This window comes from Lampris incognitus, unplaced genomic scaffold (assembly GCF_029633865.1).
Source record: "Lampris incognitus isolate fLamInc1 unplaced genomic scaffold, fLamInc1.hap2 H_6, whole genome shotgun sequence".
Taxonomy (NCBI): Eukaryota; Metazoa; Chordata; class Actinopteri; order Lampriformes; family Lampridae; genus Lampris; species Lampris incognitus.
This window is the reverse complement of record NW_026611081.1, coordinates 128,613-149,854: the sequence shown is the minus strand read 5'-3', so window position 1 is coordinate 149,854 and position 21,242 is coordinate 128,613. Positions and strand designations below refer to the sequence as shown.

Here is a 21,242-nt window from a genome sequence, read left to right as displayed (position 1 = left end):
TTTCCCACAGCCTCTCCGTCCAGCTGTTCATTCATTTCTTCATCATCAACCCACCAATCTTTACATCTTCCTCATTCATCATGTCTCATCTCTCGTTCCTTCCTCCCAACATTAAATCAAACTTTTATTCTGTATTCCTCCACCCCGGGTTAGCATTAGCCTAGCCTAGCTTAGTCCCACGAGAGGTTAGCCTGGTTTAACCCACACTATATGGATTCCTACTGGTCTCTCGCTCTTCTTGGTTTCTATATATCTGTCACTTTCATTTTTAGATGCAATTATTTTTATCTGACATTTCAGATCTCCTGTCTTACTCTGCTCCATGGAGTTTTACTTTTTGGAAATATCAACTTTAAAAAAATCCATGCTCTTTAGTTCTTCCTCCTTCCTTGCTCAAGGATTTGTTTTCATTTGACAACTTCCTGTTTCAGTAGAGCAGGTCACTGATTGGCCAATACTCTGGTCAACTTCTAACCATCATCTGGTTGGACAGCTCATCCTCTTCCTTCTTTTTTTTCCTGTCCGGTTGCTCTCTCTCTCCAGAAAATATAACAGGCAAACAAACGGATGTTTAATCCTCTTATTTCTTTTCCTGACGCTGATCTCTTCTGTGATGGTCCACAGTGTTCATCCGTCAGAATGAAGTAACGCAGGTCATTTCATCTGCAAGATCCTCCTCATCCCGTCCCGTCCTGAGTGGCTCCTCATCGCTATAGAGCATGCCCAGGTCTGCCCCTGTCCCGCCCCCTGAGCTTCCTCTGCTCAGCAGGTCGCTGGCGGCTGACTCCATCTCGTCGACGGTCATATGACACGCATCTGCGATTTCGCGTTTGGCAAAGGCCACAAACTTCGGATCCTTAGCATACAGGCCAAGTCCCTCTGATATAAGGACCTACACAGACAGAAAGATAGACAGGCAGCAATGGAGACAGTCAGACTGAAAGAGTAATAATGTTTTTAATATACTGAAGCCACTGAAACATGTCCCCTTTCCTTGACTGGTAAACAGAAGAGTGTAAAGCCCTCAACACGAGCAGGACGCCGGCGGAGCCACTGTCTTCCAGTGGAGAGAAGCGTCGCCTTATCTACTGGCTTCACTGCCTTGGGCATCATGAAATCCTCACATTTGACACTTTTCTTCACCCCCCGAATTGTACTTGGCCAATTACCCCACTCTTTCTGAGCCGTCCCGGTCTCTGCTCCACCCCCTCTGCTGATCCGGGGGGGGGCTGCAGACTACCACATGCCTCCTCCCATACATGTGGAGTCACCAGCCGCTTCTTTTCACCTGACAGTGAGGAGTTTCACCAGGGGGACGTAGCGCGTGGGAGGATCACGCTATTCCCCCCAGTTCCCCCTCCCTCCCAAACTGGCACCCCGACCGACCAGAGAAGGCGCTACTGCAGCGACCAGGACACATACCCACACATCCGGCTTTCCACCCACAGACACAGCCAATTGTGTCTGTAGGGACGCCGGACCAAGCCGGAGGCAACACAGGGATTCGAACCAGCGATCCCTGGAGTGACGAAGTTTCCTGAGATATAAAACATTAATTCAAATTTGTACTACAACCAAGAATGAAAAGGCATTGCATGGCAACATCAGACAGGGCTACCGGATCTGGTTTTCCTATTCTGCTGTTAACAGCAAAGCTACGTATGACCAGCAATGTAGGCTACAGTGTTCTATGAGCTGTCATGTAGCTATGTCATGTAGCTGTCAGCTGTGTCGGTCCTGCACACAACCAAGCCTGCAGAGCAGCTGGGACTGCTTATCATGTGGCGACGGCTTTTCTTACCGCCTCCACCAGGCTGTCAGCGGAGCCTCTCTTCTGGCTGTAGTGAGGGCCGAGCTGGCTGGGGACCCGCAGGGTGGTGTAGGCCCTATATGGAGGAGCCTGGCCTGGAAACACAGAAATATATAAACTACCTATTTAACACTTACACAACATCACCCCTTCACTGTACTTTTAATATCATTTTGTGGTTCTGGTATACAGCTAGAATATGTGTTGCATATAATACAGACTATTTGGTGATATTATCAAGTTCTGAGCTGTGTAGACAGATGCAGTGCAGTAGATGGCCAGTAGGAAGCGCACAATGCAGCAGTAACATTAACAAGACAAAGAAAATGAGATAGCAATAGGAAAATAATAATAGATAATAAGAAATTAATGTTATTTACATATATTGTTAATATACTCCGATCAGCCAAAACATTAAAACCACCTGCTTAATATTGTGTAGCTCTGACCCATGGAGGTATGGTCTCCACAAGACCTCAAAGTTGTCCTGTGGTATCTGGCACCAAGATGTTAGCAGAAGATCCTTTAAGTTCTGTAAGCTGGCCGTGTCTGTGGGTGAGAAGCTGAATGTGTCCTGGTCGCTGCACTAGCACCTCCTCTGGTTGGTCAGGGCGCCTGTTCAGGGGGGAGGGGGAATAGTCTGATCGCGCTACGTCCCCCTGGTGAAACTCCTCACTGCCAGGTGAAAAGAAGCAGCTGGTGACTCCACATGTATCAGAGGAGACATGTGGTAGTCTGCAGTCCTCCTCAGATCAGCAGAGGGGGTGGAGCAGAGACCGGGACAACTTGGAACATAGGGTAATTGGCCGGATACAACTGGGGAGAACATACTAAAAAAGAAAAAGAAAAGGGGGGGGTCTAAAAAAAGTGTGGTTATCCTAACTGGGCATTTGTCAAAGCCAGGAAGACGCCCAAACAGTGCACCAGCCGATGGAAGAGAGGGGAAGGACAACAGCTGCCTAAACATAAACCAGTGATGATTGTGTGTGTGGCAGGAGTGTCGGAACAGTTAAGATGTGTATTTTCCAAGCACTGCGTCTCAGTTGCTTTCAAACCCCAAAACACGCTGCACCAGAAGTTGGTCCAGCCCAAGGATCGGGTCCCCCAGCCAAACAGAGCAATATATCACCATCTGCCAGGAGGATTACCATGACTTGTACATCGGGAAGCCAAACAGATGCTGGCCAAGAGGATGACACAACACGTCAGCCCAGGACTACGCAGTCTACACCATCTACAGGCCAGTGGCTGCTCTTTCAAGGATGAGGACGATCACATCCTTGATAGGGAGGAACGCTGATTTGAACGGGGAGTCAAAGAGGCCATCTATGTGAAGAGGAAAGGACCATCACTGAACTGAGGGGGGGGGGCTAAGTGTACATCTGTCACCATCTTACAATGCTGTGATTGCAACCATTCCCCAATCCTCTGTGAACAGTACACATGTCCATTGAAACTCTAGTTAATGGTCACGGCAATTTGCATATGACACCAATCAGTTTGGGTCATTATGTCACTGTATTGTTTTTAAGGGTGGGGGACCTGCAGTCAGGTGAGACTGACGAAGTCACTTAAGATGATGATGAAACGTTTCTCCTCCCACTAAACATTGTGTCCAGATGAACTGATTCACCTTTCTGGGATTTTCTTACCTGGATTATTGAGCATGCATCAAGACTTGTTTTTCCAGCACATCCCACAGACGCTCGATCAATTGAGATCTGGGGAATGTGGAGGCCAGGGTAACACCTTGAACTCTGTCATGTTCCTCAAACCATTCCTGAACAATGTGTGCAGTGTGGCAGGACACATTATCTTGCTGGAAGAGGCCACTGCCATCAGGGAATACCGTTGCCATGAAGGGGTGTACCTGGTTTGCAACAGTGGTAGCCAGTACGTGTCAAAGTAACATCCACATGAATGCCAGGACCCAAGGTTTCCCAGCAGAACATTGTCCAGAGCGTCACACTGCCTCTGCCGGTTTGCCTTCTTCCCATAGTGCATCCTGGTGCCATCTCTTCCCCGGGTAAATATGCACATGCACCCGTCCGTCCACATGATATAAAAGACAACTTGATTCATCAGACCAGGCCACCTTCTTCCACTGATCCATGGCCATAGTAGGCCCTCTCGGTAGAGGACAGGGTTCAGCGTGGGCATCTGGTCGGTCTGCGGCTACGCTGCAATGTACTGTGTTGTCTGACACCTGTCTATCATAGCCAGCAATTTGTGCTAGAGTAGCTCTAATGTGGGATCAGACCAGACGGGCTAGCCTTCACTCCCCACACACATCAGTATGCTTTGGACATCCATGACCCCGTCACCAGTTCACTGGTTGTCCTTCCTTGGACCACTTTTGATAGGTACTGACCACTGCATCCTGGGAACACCCCACAAGACCTGCGTTTTGGAGATGCTGTGACCCAGTTGTCTAGCCATCACAATTTGGCCCCTATCAAAGTCACTCAGATCCTTACTCTTCCACATTTATCCTGCTTCCAACACATCAACTTTAAGAACTGACTGTTTACTTGTCAACTAATATATCCCACCCCTTGACAAATGTCATGGTATTGATATATACAGTGCTGCTTGAAAGTTTGTGAACCCTCCAGACATGGTTACTGTTTTTGTAAAAAACATTAAAATAAGCTTATTACACATACATCCAAACCCCAATTTGTAAAGCACACCTTCCAAATAATGGACACACACACAAAAAGAGATATATTTTCATTATTTAATTCAACAAATGTGGTTTATTTCACAAAAACTGAAAATTTAACATGTGCAAAAGTATGTGAACCCTTGTACTAGTAGCTTGTGGCTCCTCCTTTTGCAGCCATCACTTCAACCAAACGTCTTCTGTAACCACTAACCAGTCTCTCACATCTGCTTATGGGGCTTTTTGCCTGCTCCTCCTTGCAGAACTCAGCCAGTTGAGAGAGGTTGGAGGGACACCTGGTATGTACCAACTTCTTCAGGTCTCGCCACAACATTTCAATTGGATTAAGGTCCGGACTTTGACTGGGCCAATCCAGAGTACGAATCCTCTTTCTCTGAAGCCATTCCTTTGTAGTTTTGCTGGAATGCTTTGGGTCATTGTCTTGTTGCATAATCCATTTTCGTCCCAGCTTCAACTCCCTGACTGATGGCAGGAGATTCTGGTCAAGAATTTGTTGATATGCCGGAGAATTCATGGTTCCTTGGATAATATGGAGTCGTCCAGGTCCAGAAGCAGAAAAGCAGCCCCAGACCTTCACATTTCCACCACCATGCTTCACTGTTGGGAGGAGGTTCTTTTCTTCATATGCAGTGTTGGCTTTTCTCCAATCATGTTGGTTTTGATTGTGACCAAATGATTCTATTTTGGACTCGTCTGTCCAGAGAATGGACTTCCAGAAGGCCTCTGGTTTGTCCAAGTGCTCTCTGGCAAGGTTGAAACGGGCAGCTTTGTTCTTTTTTGAGAGCAGAGGCTTCCTTCTAGCAACCCTCCCATGAATGTCATGGCTATTCAACTTCCGTCTGATTGTAGACGCATGCACATTTGTCCCAGATGCTACCAGAGAGGTCTGCAACTCTCTAGAGGTGATGTGTGGGTTGGCCTTTACCTGATTTATTATTTTTCTGGTGCTTCTGGGTGATGGTTTTGATGGGCGTCCACTTCTAGGCAGAGTTGCTGTCATGTTGAAGGCCCTCCATTTGTAAATTATATGTCTTACAGTGGATGGATGGAGCTGGAATCTCTTGGAGATGGTCTTATATCCCTCCCCAGACTGATGGGCTGTCACTACCCTCTTCTTCATGTCCTCGCATATCTCCTTTGCTCTCGGCATTGTTGATTTGTATGGGACCACAGTGGTTTGGTTGGTTTCCTCTGTCTTTTAATTAGTGCAGGCCAAACCCTTTCCCAAGGATGTCTCCTTTCATTGGTCTGCTTAAATGATTAATTAAGCACCCAAATGTGTTTCACCACAGTCTGTTACCTGCTTGACTTAACCAATGCAGCTGGGGGTTCACTTACTTTTGCACATACACTAATTCCATGTTTCATGTAGTTTTTGGGCTACTTAAACAAGTCCCACTAAACAAGTACATGCAACTGATAAACATATATCTGACATTTCATACATAACTGGTGATGATAGAATAAGAAAACCATGGTAAAACAACAGAAACATCTAAACTGCTCAAGGGGTTCACATACTTTCAAGCAGCACTGTATATGTCCCACCCCTTGACAGGTGTCATGGTAACGATATATATATAGTTTTTTTCCGAAACCATCAATGGTGTTATAAGTGCTCAACTAATGAAGAGCGGAATATCAACACAGATACAGGAAAAAAAGTTTTAATAAATAGCAGTACAAGCTTGTTTCGTGCGTCGCACACTCATCAGCTGCTAATGTGTTTCAACAAAGAATCATGAGGAAACATTCAAACTATAACAACCAATGGGGTGGGTACTTACGACGCAAATATTGAAATGGTTTATGGACATAGATGACAAGAGCAGGCATACGTTCATATGCTTCGATATTTGTGAGTTTTACCCCTCCATAACCAAAGAGCTAGACAAAGCTATTGAATTTGCCTCAGCATTCACCAAAATATCCAACCAAGACAGAGCCATAACAGCCCATGCTAAAGAGTCAATCTTATATCGCAAGGGAATCCCATGGCAAAAGCAAGGTAACAGCAAATTTGACGTGACCATGGGCAGCTTCGACGGGGCAGAGACTTGTGAGCTAGTGGGCTTGTACTTGTCCCAACTACAGGTCCTGGACATCAACGTCGGGCTATAAAGAGACGACGGGCTGGCAGTCTGCAACAAACCAGCAAGAGAAGTTGAGAGAATAAAAAAGAAAATATGTAGTATATCTGCAAACAGTGGACTAAACATTTCAATTGAAGCTAACAAAAAACAGATTGACTTCCTCAACACCTCATTAGACCTTAGAAATGGTACATACAGGCCTTACATGAAGCCCAACAATATACTGCAGTACATCCACAGAGAAAGCAATCATCCCCAAAAGACTCTCATGCTCATCATCCAGCGAAGCCATCTTTAATGAAGCAGCCCCCCCCCATACCAGGAAGCCTTACAAACATCTGGATATGATTTCAGACTTAAGTACAATCCACCACCAACTAGCGACAGCCAGCAACAAAAAAAAAAAACCGCAGCAGGAGGCGGAACATCACCCGGTATAATCCTCCCAACAGCGACATGGTGTGGCCTGTGATATTGGAAAACTATTTTCCAAGCCTTTGGATGAGTGCTTTACCCCAGACCATCTATTGAGAAAACTATTCAACAGGAACACAGTCAAAATGAGCTACAGCTGCAGGCCAGATGTTCAGCAGGTTATTTCATCCCACAACACAAGCATCATGACCACGGCACACACCCCCTCACCGCAACCCAACACCTCCAACTGCAACTGCCGTGTTAAGACATCCTGTCCTCTTGAAGGAACATGCTAAACAGAGGGAGTCATCTACCAGGCATTGGTGACAAAAGACAACTACAATATGGACACGTATGTGGGACTAACAGAGGGCCCTTCTAAAATGAAGTTTAACGCCCATATGAGTAGCTTCAGAAATTAACATGCAAGAAATGCAACGGCAAACAAGAATATCGGTTATTCTGTCTATTCAGTTAGAGGTAAAAGATGTGACCTGTGCTTGGCAGAGAAGTATTTTATTATTTGCAGACCTGATATGTCCACCTTGAATAATAGAAACAAATTGGCCACCAGCTGTAGACACTGAAAACATATCTCCTTTGTAACTATAAGTAAAATGTCTTTATTATCCCCCCCCCCCATTAGATGATACACATATAACATTTATTCGTTTTTTTAATATATTTAACTACCTGTCCTTCCAACTGTGCCCTCACACCACCCCATTATATGATTTACATAAATTACCTTGCTATATTTTTTATGTACGCCATTTCTAAATGCTTTTCAAAACAAGCCCCAGTCCCTTAACCCATTGGTTGTAATGTTTTCTACCCCTCCATTGGTTGGTGTGCCTCGTAAGTACTTACCCCATTGGTTGTTGTAGTTTGAATGTTTCCTCATCTGATTGGTTGCTGTCCAACCGAAATTAGGGGCGTGACACTGGGCAAACTAAGATGATGATTCTAAGATGATATGTTTCTTTGTCGAACCACATTAGCAGCTGATGAGTTCGCAACGCACGAAACAAGCTTGTATGGCTATGCATTAAAACTTTTTTTTCCTGTATCTGTGTTGATATATATATATATATATATATATATATATATACACACAGTGCATTCGGAAAGTATTCACACCCCTTCACTTTCCCCACATTTTGTTATGTTACAGCCTTATTCCAAAATGGATTAAATTCCTTTTTTTCCCCCATCAATCTACACACAATACCCCATAATGACAAAGTGAAAAAGGTTTTGTAGAAATTGAGCTCAGGTTCATCCTGTTTCCACTGATCATCCTTGAGATGTTTCTACATCTTGACTGGACATGATTTGGAAAGGCACACACCTGTCTATATAAGGTCCCGCTGTTGACAGTGCATGTCAGAGCAGAAACCAAGCCATGAAGTCAAAGGAATTGTCTGTGGACCTCCGAGACAGGATTGTATCGAGGCACAGATCTGGGGAAGGGTACAAAAAAATGTCTACAGCTTTGAAGGTCCCGAAGAGCACAGTGGTCTCCATCATTCGTAAATGGAAGAAGTTTGGATCCACCAGGACTCTTCCTAGAGCTGGCCGCCCAGCCAAACTGAGCAATCGGGGGAGAAGGGCCTTGCTCAGGGAGGTGACCAAGAACCCGATGGTCACTCTGACAGAGCTCCAGCGTTCCTCTGTGGAGATGGGAGAACCTTCCAGAAGGACAACCATCTCTGCAGCACTCCACCAATCAGGTCTTTATGGTAGAGTGGCCAGACGGAAGCCTCTGCTCAGTAAAAGGCACATGACAGCCCACTTGGAGTTTGCCAGAAAGCACCTAAAGGACTCTCAGACCATGAGAAACAAGATTCTCTGGTCTGATGAAACCAAGACTGAACTCTTTGGCCTGAATGCCAAACGTCACGTCTGGAGGAAACCAGGCACCTCTCATCACCTTGCTAATACCATCCCTACAGTGAAGCATGGTGGTGGTAGCATCATGCTGTGGGGATGTTCTTCAGCAGCAGGAACTGGGAGACTAGTCAGGATCGAGGGAAAGATGAATGGAGCAAAGTACAGAGAGATCCTTGATGAAAACCTGCTCCAGAGCGCTCAGGACCTCAGACTGGGGCGAAGGTTTACCTTTCAACACAACAACGACCCTAAGCACACAGCCAAGACAACGAAGGAGTGGCTTCGGGACAAGTCTGTGAATGTCCTTGAGTGGCCCAGCCAGAGCCCAGACTTGAACCCCATTGAACATCTCTGGAAAGACCTGAAAATAGCTGTGCAGCGACGTTCCCCATCCAACCTTACAGAGCTCGAAAGGATCTGCAGAGAAGAATGGGAGAAATACCCCAAATATAGGTGTGCCAAGCTTGTAGCTTCATACCTAAGAAGACTTGAGGCTGTAATCGCTGCCAGGGTGCCTCAACCAAGTACTGAGTAAAGGGTGTGAATACTTATGTACATGCAATATTTCAGTTTTTTATTTTTAATAAATTTGCAAAAATTTCTACAAAGCCTTTTTCACTTTGTCATTATGGGGTATTGTGTGTAGATTGATGAGAAAAAAAGGGAATTTAATCCATTTTGGAATGAGGCTGTAACATAACAAAATGTGGGGAAAGTGAAGGGGTGTGAATACTTTCCAGATGCACTCTATATATATATATATATATATGATATGTCCCACCCCATGACAGGTGCCATGGTAACGAGATAATCCATGTCATTCACTTACCTGTCAGTGGTTTTAATGTTTTGGCTGATCGGTTTATACCAGACAGTCATCATTGAGAGTTGAGTTTTCTTCAAGGCTGATCACTGAATCTCTTTAGTTTCACGACATACAATAGAACATCGTCTGCCCATCAATCCTACCAATAACATCCCTCCTACCTGATGTTCCTGCAGGGCCACCGTACCAGCCTGGTCTGGAGGTGGCGCCCGTCACACCGACACCTGTAGAGACGGGATGTAACAGATACCAGTGCATAATGAGAACATTCAGGTATCCTTGCCATGCCATTTGACTTGATGTTATAAGTCATGATGATGTCACCAGTTTCACCTGTTCTTCTCTTGAATTTTTGGACTCTAGTCCTACATATGCCCTACATAGAAAATTCTTCCGGTGTGGGAAAACAGCGGGGTGAACTCACGTTTGCGGCAGCCTGACCCAGTTCCGATTATGCAGTGTCTTGATCCATGTCTAAGTCTGAGTTTGTGTCAATCGTGTGAAGAATTATGTCTGTGATCGTCGATTTCGTTTGATGGCTGGGAGAGCTGGTGCTGGATCGGCTGGGAGAGCTTGGTCTGCAGTGTCCTGTGGGCCGAGGGACCACAGCCCTGCGTGGAGCTGGGCCCGAAGAGGAAGCACCGAGGGCAGTCTGACAGGATGCAGAAGCAGGGCAGGCTAAGCTAACTGCTAGCCCAGGCAGACTGGCAGTTCCAATAACACCGAGGGCAGTCTGGCGGTATCCTTGCCTAGCGTCAACTGTGCAGTATTTTTGGCAGCGTATCTGTTTGTGTTGTCATGAGGAGTGCGGGAAGGTGTATCAAAGGTTTCTGGCTGGGAGAGCTGGTGTTGGATCGGCTGGGAGAGCTTGGTCTGCTGTGTCGGGTGGGCCCAGGGACCACAGCCCTGCCTGGAGCTGGGCCCGCAGAGGAAGCATCGAGGGCAGTCTGACAGGACGTGGAAGTGGGGCGGGCTAAGCTAACTGCTAGCCCATGCAGACCGGCGGTTCCGACAGTCATCCTGGTTGGTGTTCGTTCTCTAGACATTGAAATGTTTGGACTGTGTTTTGTTTTTTCGCTTTGTTCTCTCTGTTTTTGCACGTTTTTGGTGGTGTCGTTTCGTTTTGTATCTTTTTTTTGTCTTTTGTGTTGCACTGGTGTAGGCTGGGGGAAACGACATGTCGTCTTTTTGGTGTACGTAGTACATGAATGAGATGACAATAACTTAGTCCTGAATCCTGATACTCTGACTAGGCCGACACACTTTAACTAGACCTACAGACTCAGTCTCATCCATATATCTTGATTAGTCCAACATACGCCACTGTATGAAGCTCGTGAGTAACACTCTAGAGGTGTGTGAATGGATTCAGTGGCGTGTGTGTGTGTGTGGTCTGAGGTTTGGTTTTAGCAGAAGGGGCTTTGGGTTTGTGTTTTAAGTTTTGTTTGCGATGAAAAATGGTGACAGGTGGTGAATACAGTGAATGATTTCTACTAACAGATGTTTGAAAGCAATCCTCACCTCCTCCACCTACACCTCCCTTCTTGCTCTCTACTCTGGCCCAGGGAGCGCTGCCCTCCTCCTCCACCAGGATGAGAGGAGCATAGAGGAGACGCCCGCGGCGGGGACAGGGATTCGCCCAGGAGGCTGAGGAGCCTGTTGGGGAGCGACTGGAGGAGGAGCGAGACTCATAGCCTCCATAAGTCTGCAGGAGGAGGAGGTGAGGGGTTGAGGGTTGACAGAAAAATACATTCAAATTTAAACTTGTAAGAAAGGATTACTTTCCTACAGGATTATGGGTACTGCACTGTATTGCGCGTGTGTGTATGTTCCTGCACACACATATATATGTATGTGTGTGTGTGTGTGTGTGTGTGTGTACCTGTGTCCGTGCCCTACATGGGGGTGAGTTCTGGTGATATGTTCCTGGTATGGGCAGGTCGTCGCTGCTGCCTTGTCTTCTTAGACAGTGGATGTTAAACGATGGCTTCCGACCTGCAACACAAAGCAAACACACACTGACAACGCTGACACCGCTAACACACAGCTGACAGACGCTGACACAGCTAACAAACGCTGACACCGCTAACAAACACTGACACAGCTGACAGACACTGACACAGCTAACAAACACTGACACAGCTAACAAACACTGACACAGCTAACAGACACTGACACCGCTAACAAACACTGACACAGCTAACAGACACTGACACCGCTAACAAACACTGACACAGCTAACAGACACTGACACCGCTAACAAACACTGACACAGCTAACAAACACTGACACCGCTAACAAACACTGACACAGCTAACACCGCTAACAAACGCTGACACAGCTAACAGACACTGACACCGCTAACAAACACTGACACAGCTAACAAGACACTGACACCGCTGACACCGCTAACACCGCTAACAAACACTGACACAGCTAACAGACACTGACACCGCTAACAAACACTGACACAGCTAACAGACACTGACACCGCTAACAAACACTGACACAGCTGACAGACACTGACACCGCTAACAAACACTGACACAGCTAACAGACACTGACACCGCTAACAAACGCTGACACAGCTAACAGACACTGACACCGCTAACAAACACTGACACAGCTAACACCGCTAACAAACACTGACACAGCTAACAGACACTGACACAGCTAACAAACACTGACACCGCTAACAAACACTGACACAGCTAACACCGCTAACAAACACTGACACAGCTAACAGACACCGCTAACAGACACTGACACCGCTAACAAACGCTGACACAGCTAACAGACACTGACACCGCTAACAAACCACTGACACCGCTGACACCGCTAACAAACACTGACACAGCTAACAAACGCTGACACAGCTAACAGACACTGACACAGCTAACAGATAGCAGCGTGCTGTATTTAAGTCCAGCTCAGACTGCAACTGTCATCAGATGGCGCTGTGGACTTGGTTCTGCTCTCTCTTGTACTTTTTCTGTTAGTGTTTGTTTGTTTAGTTTCCAGCGCCCATTTCCTGATCACTTCCTGATCACTCCCCAGTCACTCCCTGATCACATACAGCAGGAAGAACTTCTAAGTCTCCAACTGTCCACTGGACAAACTAAACAAACTTTTTTACTGACTTCAACTGAAAGTTTTAACGGCAGTTGCTGAGGTCTTGATCGGTACAGCCCTGTGTGGACTACGACGGAGACGCTGAAGAGGTAAGCGAGCCGGAGCACTCGTTAAATTGCGACAGTGGGGATTTAGAACCACGCTTCCTTCAGTCCACCTGGTGAATGTCCACTCTCTGGCGAACAAGATGGATGAACTGCTACTCCTAAACGAAAAAAACGCACTTTTCCTGCTGCTGGCTTGTGTGTCACTGAAACCTGGCTTAGTGAGCATATCACACAGACAGTACACTTCATTTGCCACAGTTCTAACTCCTCCAGGTGGACCGGGATACGGAGCTATTGGGGAAAGAACGGGGTGGTGGCATATGCGTCTATACAAACAAAGGTCGGTGTACGGATGTCACAGTGTTGAAGAAGTCATGCAGGCCTCACTTAGAGACCTTTTACACTGACTGTGAACCATTCTATTCACCACGGGACTCTTCATCATGTACTCTGGTCGGTGTCGCTATCCCACCCCAGGTCCGGCCAAGCCCGTCATTTTGACAGTTTTGGATTTTCAAAGTTTAATAACTTTGTGGGGGGAAAAAAAGATACAGACCTGCTGCTCCCTGAGTGCTCCTAAAATTACATATGTTTGCATTAAAATGGGTTTTAGATCAATTGCACAAAGAAAGTTATGATAAGCTCTACCTAAAATGACCATGAGCAGTCATCATGACCGTCTCATGATGGTACGCGTCATGTCAGCATTTATGACGTGTTGGTCGCATTATTTCCTTCACGAAGTTCATTGCCCCCCCACATTGTATGTATACTGGTACGCTCTGTCATGTCCATCTACTTCAGGCATGTGTCAGTGACCTGTTAACATGTATTTCAGCATCTCTGATATATTCTCTGCACCACTGCACTTCATCACCTCTTACTTCACCTGTATAAGTCAGTCCTTGTGTATATATGTGAAGACTGTTGTGTTGTAGTGTTGTTATTCTATGTTAAGTACACTGAGAGAGCCACAGAACCAGAGTCACATTCCATGTATGTGCAAACCTACATGGCCAATAAACATGATTCTGGTTCTGAGCCTCTGTCGTCACCTGTGGGAGTAGCAGGGAGTAGGCGTCGCCGGGCAGTCCTCCTGCTGTCACTGTAGCCATTGCCATAGGTACTGTTGCTGTAAGGTGAGTGTCCAAAGGTGTGGCCATCATAGTGGTCTCTGTACACAGGTGGGTCATCAGGGTAATTTCTGACACACACACACATACGTCAGTCAGTCAGATAAGCAGAGAAGATGTTATTCTTTCTTTCTGCCTGTTTGCTTGTCTTGTTGCCTGTCTACCTGTCTCTGGAGGTGATGCTTTCATTGTCTTCCTCTCTGCCATAGTAACCCTGCTCTCCTCCGTATCCCTCCATTTCTCCGTCCACCTGTCCACTCCTGAAACCAGACACTGGGGAGTACTGCTCTCTGGAGTCTCTCCTGCAGGAGCAGAGAAGACGACTCTGTCAGTAACACCAGACGATCTTTATTAACATTCAAACTGCATCTTAAACCAAAACCAGTTTCAAACAGTTTCCGTTTGATTGACTTGTGTATGTGGTCCTTCATCCATGTGACCTGAGTGAACAGTTACATGGAATTCATGTGGACTTCATGTGTCGAAGGCACAGATCTCTGTCCTCATCTCTCTGAGTTGAGAGAAGTCACCGGAGAGACCCTGACTTTATGTTTAACAGGATGGAGGTGTTCACTCTGACATCGCATAAGGATCACAGTCCAACATGGATCTGAGCCATGAGAGAACACGTTAAACAGGATGGAGGTGTGTTCACTCTGACATCGCATAAGGATCACAGTCCAACATGGATCTGAACCATGAGAGAACACGTTTAACAGGATGGAGGTGTGTTCACTCTGACATCGCATAAGGATCACAGTCCAACATGGATCTGAACCATGAGAGAACACATTTAACAGGATGGAGGTGTGTTCACTCTGCCATCACATAAGGATCACAGTCCAACATGGATCTGAACCATGAGAGAACACGTTAAACAGGATGGAGGTGTTCACTCTGACATCACATAAGGATCACAGTCCAACATGGATCTGAACCATGAGAGAACATGTTTAACAGGATGGAGGTGTGTTCACTCTGACATCACATAAGGATCACAGTCCAACATGGATCTGAACCAGGAGAGAACATGTTTAACAGGATGGAGGTGTGTTCACTCTGACATCACATAAGGATCACAGTCCAACATGGATCTGAACCATGAGAGAACACGTTTAACAGGATGGAGGTGTGTTCACTCTGACATCGCATAAGGATCACAGTCCAACATGGATCTGAACCATGAGAGAACATGTTTAACAGGATGGAGGTGTGTTCACTCTGACATCACATAAGGATCACAGTCCAACATGGATCTGAACCATGAGAGAACATGTTTAACAGGATGGAGGTGTGTTCACTCTGCCATCACATAAGGATCACAGTCCAACATGGATCTGAACCATGAGAGAACATGTTTAACAGGATGGAGGTGTGTTCACTCTGACATCACATAAGGATCACAGTCCAACATGGATCTGAACCAGGAGAGAACACGTTAAACAGGATGGAGGTGTTCACTCTGACATCACATAAGGATCACAGTCCAACATGGATCTGAACCATGAGAGAACATGTTTAACAGGATGGAGGTGTGTTCACTCTGACATCACATAAGGATCACAGTCCAACATGGATCTGAACCAGGAGAGAACACGTTTAACAGGATGGAGGTGTGTTCACTCTGACATCACATAAGGATCACAGTCCAACATGGATCTGAACTAGGAGAGAACACGTTTAACAGGATGGAGGTGTGTTCACTCTGACATCGCATAAGGATCACAGTCCAACATGGATCTGAACCATGAGAGAACATGTTTAACAGGATGGAGGTGTGTTCACTCTGACATCACATAAGGATCACAGTCCAACATGGATCTGAACCAGGAGAGAACACATTTAACAGGATGGAGGTGTTCACTCTGACATCACATAAGGATCACAGTCCAACATGGATCTGAACCATGAGAGAACACATTTAACAGGATGGAGGTGTTCACTCTGACATCACATAAGGATCACAGTCCAACATGGATCTGAACCATGAGAGAACATGTTTAACAGGATGGAGGTGTGTTCACTCTGACATCGCATAAGGATCACAGTCCAACATGGATCTGAACCATGAGAGAACACATTTAACAGGATGGAGGTGTTCACTCTGACATCACATAAGGATCACAGTCCAACATGGATCTGAACCAGGAGAGAACACGTTTAATAGGATGGAGGTGTGTTCACTCTGACATCACATAAGGATCACAGTCCAACATGGATCTGAACCATGAGAGAACACGTTAAACAGGATGGAGGTGTGTTCACTCTGACATCACATAAGGATCACAGTCCAACATGGATCTGAACCATGAGAGAACATGTTTAACAGAATGGAGGTGTGTTCACTCTGACATCACATAAGGATCACAGTCCAACATGGATCTGAACCATGAGAGAACATGTTTAACAAGATGGAGGTGTGTTCACTCTGACATCACATAAGGATCACAGTCCAACATGGATCTGAACCATGAGAGAACATGTTTAACAGGATGGAGGTGTGTTCACTCTGACATCACATAAGGATCACAGTCCAACATGGATCTGAACCAGGAGAGAACATGTTTAACAGGATGGAGGTGTGTTCACTCTGACATCACATAAGGATCACAGTCCAACATGGATCTGAACCATGAGAGAACACGTTTAACAGGATGGAGGTGTGTTCACTCTGACATCACATAAGGATCACAGTCCAACATGGATCTGAACCATGAGAGAACATGTTTAACAGGATGGAGGTGTGTTCACTCTGACATCGCATAAGGATCACAGTCCAACATGGATCTGAACCATGAGAGAACATGTTTAACAGGATGGAGGTGTGTTCACTCTGACATCACATAAGGATCACAGTCCAACATGGATCTGAACCATGAGAGAACATGTTTAACAGGATGGAGGTGTGTTCACTCTGACATCGCATAAGGATCACAGTCCAACATGGATCTGAACCATGAGAGAACACGTTAAACAGGATGGAGGTGTGTTCACTCTGCCATCACATAAGGATCACAGTCCAACATGGATCTGAACCATGAGAGAACATGTTTAACAGGATGGAGGTGTGTTCACTCTGCCATCACATAAGGATCACAGTCCAACATGGATCTGAACCATGAGAGAACATGTTTAACAGGATGGAGGTGTGTTCACTCTGACATCACATAAGGATCACAGTCCAACATGGATCTGAACCATGAGAGAACACGTTTAACAGGATGGAGGTGTGTTCACTCTGACATCACATAAGGATCACAGTCCAACATGGATCTGAACTAGGAGAGAACACGTTTAACAGGATGGAGGTGTGTTCACTCTGACATCACATAAGGATCACAGTCCAACATGGATCTGAACCAGGAGAGAACACGTTTAATAGGATGGAGGTGTGTTCACTCTGACATCACATAAGGATCACAGTCCAACATGGATCTGAACCAGGAGAGAACACGTTTAACAGGATGGAGGTGTGTTCACTCTGACATCACATAAGGATCACAGTCCAACATGGATCTGAACCAGGAGAGAACACGTTTAACAGGATGGAGGTGTGTTCACTCTGACATCACATAAGGATCACAGTCCAACATGGATCTGAACCAGGAGAGAACACGTTTAACAGGATGGAGGTGTGTTCACTCTGACATCGCATAAGGATCACAGTCCAACATGGATCTGAACCATGAGAGAACACGTTAAACAGGATGGAGGTGTGTTCACTCTGCCATCACATAAGGATCACAGTCCAACATGGATCTGAACCATGAGAGAACACGTTTAACAGGATGGAGGTGTGTTCACTCTGCCATCACATAAGGATCACAGTCCAACATGGATCTGAACCAGGAGAGAACATGTTTAACAGGATGGAGGTGTGTTCACTCTGCCATCACATAAGGATCACAGTCCAACATGGATCTGAACCAGGAGAGAACACGTTTAACAGGATGGAGGTGTTCACTCTGACATCACATAAGGATCACAGTCCAACATGGATCTGAACCAGGAGAGAACACGTTTAACAGGATGGAGGTGTGTTCACTCTGACATCACATAAGGATCACAGTCCAACATGGATCTGAACTAGGAGAGAACACGTTTAACAGGATGGAGGTGTGTTCACTCTGACATCACATAAGGATCACAGTCCAACATGGATCTGAACCAGGAGAGAACACGTTTAATAGGATGGAGGTGTGTTCACTCTGACATCACATAAGGATCACAGTCCAACATGGATCTGAACCAGGAGAGAACACGTTTAACAGGATGGAGGTGTGTTCACTCTGACATCACATAAGGATCACAGTCCAACATGGATCTGAACCATGAGAGAACATGTTTAACAGGATGGAGGTGTGTTCACTCTGACATCACATAAGGATCACAGTCCAACATGGATCTGAACCAGGAGAGAACATGTTTAACAGGATGGAGGTGTGTTCACTCTGACATCACATAAGGATCACAGTCCAACATGGATCTGAACCAGGAGAGAACACGTTTAACAGGATGGAGGTGTGTTCACTCTGACATCGCATAAGGATCACAGTCCAACATGGATCTGAACCATGAGAGAACACGTTAAACAGGATGGAGGTGTGTTCACTCTGCCATCACATAAGGATCACAGTCCAACATGGATCTGAACCATGAGAGAACACGTTTAACAGGATGGAGGTGTGTTCACTCTGCCATCACATAAGGATCACAGTCCAACATGGATCTGAACCAGGAGAGAACATGTTTAACAGGATGGAGGTGTGTTCACTCTGCCATCACATAAGGATCACAGTCCAACATGGATCTGAACCAGGAGAGAACATGTTTAATAGGATGGAGGTGTTCACTCTGACATCACATAAGGATCACAGTCCAACATGGATCTGAACCATGAGAGAACACGTTTAACAGGATGGAGGTGTGTTCACTCTGCCATCACATAAGGATCACAGTCCAACATGGATCTGAACCAGGAGAGAACATGTTTAACAGGATGGAGGTGTGTTCACTCTGCCATCACATAAGGATCACAGTCCAACATGGATCTGAACCATGAGAGAACATGTTTAACAGGATGGAGGTGTGTTCACTCTGACATCACATAAGGATCACAGTCCAACATGGATCTGAACCATGAGAGAACATGTTTAACAGGATGGAGGTGTTCACTCTGACATCACATAAGGATCACAGTCCAACATGGATCTGAACCATGAGAGAACACGTTTAACAGGATGGAGGTGTGTTCACTCTGACATCACATAAGGATCACAGTCCAACATGGATCTGAACCAGGAGAGAACATGTTTAACAGGATGGAGGTGTTCACTCTGACATCACATAAGGATCACAGTCCAACATGGATCTGAACCAGGAGAGAACACGTTTAACAGGATGGAGGTGTTCACTCTGACATCACATAAGGATCACAGTCCAACATGGATCTGAACCAGGAGAGAACACGTTTAACAGGATGGAGGTGTGTTCACTCTGACATCACATAAGGATCACAGTCCAACATGGATCTGAACCAGGAGAGAAACTGACAAAGAAAAAACAAACGGCTCATGTTGTGCTCCCACCAAACGCGAAGCGAATTTTCGCCTTGCTCTACTCACGCGAGTTTGATCGCAGGATCATTTGTTTGTATTTACGTTACTCGCGTGAGTTTGGCTGCAGGACCGAGTACACGAACCCGCAAATTCTCACCTGGAAAGAGGAGAGGGATTTTCTCCTCAATAGGACGCTAGGACTTCAGGAGAATCTCAGCGTTGATAGGCTTTCACAACACAGCGTCACACCAGTTTCTTGCTCAAGTTGAATATTTTCAACTTGGGCCAATGGTGCGAAATTCGCGTATTCGCACCATTCGTGTCACGTTGTTCGTGTTGCCCGGCGCGAATACACGTGAATTCGCATCGACTTTATGTAATCTCATCGCATGAAAAGATTGCTTCGCGTTTGGTGTTAACACAACATTAGAGAACCCATTAGAGTTGCTGTAGTACTGCAGGCATCCACAAGGAGCACCAGCGAGCCTCCACCTCCATACCTGTAGTGGTGCTGCCTCCTGGGGGCGGAGTCTAAAACGCAATTCTTCACTGAAGGGTGGCAGTTAAGGTGGTGATTGACAGATGACTTCGTGCTGTCTCCGCGGCGAAGGCGGTCCTCTTGCTCTGTGCCATTTGGCGTCTTGGAGAGCGAGCCGGTGCGTTGGATCAGACCCCCATTTGATACTCCTGCTTCCAGAGGAACATTAGAAACAGACAGGGTTGCGGTGTGCATGTGTGTGTTTTTGTGGGTGCGTGTGTGTATGTTTACCGGTGGGTGTGGTTACAGTGGAGCATCGATGGTCCTTCTCGGGTCCAAAACCATTCTCACTCTGAGAGGCAAAGAGAGAGAGGGAGAGATTTTCAAGATAACTTTAATTTAATCAGTATTAATACAACGTCTCTAACTCAGTAAGGAAGTGAACGGGAGGCAAATATTCATATCACTTCCGGCTGGGTGAACGCTGGTGAAACTAGCCGCCGCCGCCGCCCGCTGGATCTCTGCTAACTGTTGCTGTCGTTGACTCTACTGTTCCTTTAGCCAAATGAACAGTAGCCCCTTCTGCTCACAGTTTCAGAAGCCTTTGCTTGTTTTCTTTTTGTTTTTTATCTGACTATCCCGTGTGTTTTTGGCTACCGATTGTTTTATACCTGGTTTACTGGTCCCCTCGCCTCCCCCAGCGACGGTCGTTCTACTCCGGAGCCTACGTTTGGTACAACACCAGCAGTCATGTGGATCAGTGGGCTGTTCATATGGGGGATGTTCACCTGGATTACTTTATCTTTCACACTCCATCCAGTAACACCGCTGCTTCAATACATGTCAGCGGAACTTGTTCGACTACCCCCCCCCCCCCACCTCTCTGAGCCTCCACCAGCACTGCAGCTTCTCCGGGATATGGTTCGTCATTTTCATCGGAAATACAGTCACCGTGGATCCCGCCGGAGCTTCGATGACACAAACTCAACATGTTCCTTCTGGTCTTCCTTTCCTCGTCCCTCAAGAAAGCCCTGACGGACTGTTCACCACAGCGCACTAGCTAACCTAGCCAGGTCGGCTAGCATCAAAACCAGAAAAAACAACCTCTCCATCGGGTTATTTAACATTCGCTCGCCAACCAACAAGGGACTCCTACTTTGTGATCTACT

General features: G+C 46.2%; 1 protein-coding gene across 1 annotated transcript in view; it reads right to left on the bottom strand.

Annotated features, from left to right (window-relative positions):
* Nucleotides 1–634: 634 nt before the first annotated feature.
* Nucleotides 635–21,242, bottom strand: part of cacna1fb (calcium channel, voltage-dependent, L type, alpha 1F subunit) — a gene marked incomplete at its 5' end in the record, with an annotated part of 128,982 nt that continues 108,374 nt past the window's right edge. Inside the window, 9 exons of the mRNA XM_056301732.1 lie at nt 635–892; nt 1,802–1,905; nt 9,887–9,949; nt 11,247–11,430; nt 11,608–11,720; nt 13,960–14,108; nt 14,202–14,343; nt 20,091–20,282; nt 20,365–20,423. Coding sequence (XP_056157707.1) covers nt 635–892; nt 1,802–1,905; nt 9,887–9,949; nt 11,247–11,430; nt 11,608–11,720; nt 13,960–14,108; nt 14,202–14,343; nt 20,091–20,282; nt 20,365–20,423 — 1,264 coding nt within the window. The remainder of the gene's footprint in view (nt 893–1,801; nt 1,906–9,886; nt 9,950–11,246; nt 11,431–11,607; nt 11,721–13,959; nt 14,109–14,201; nt 14,344–20,090; nt 20,283–20,364; nt 20,424–21,242) is intronic.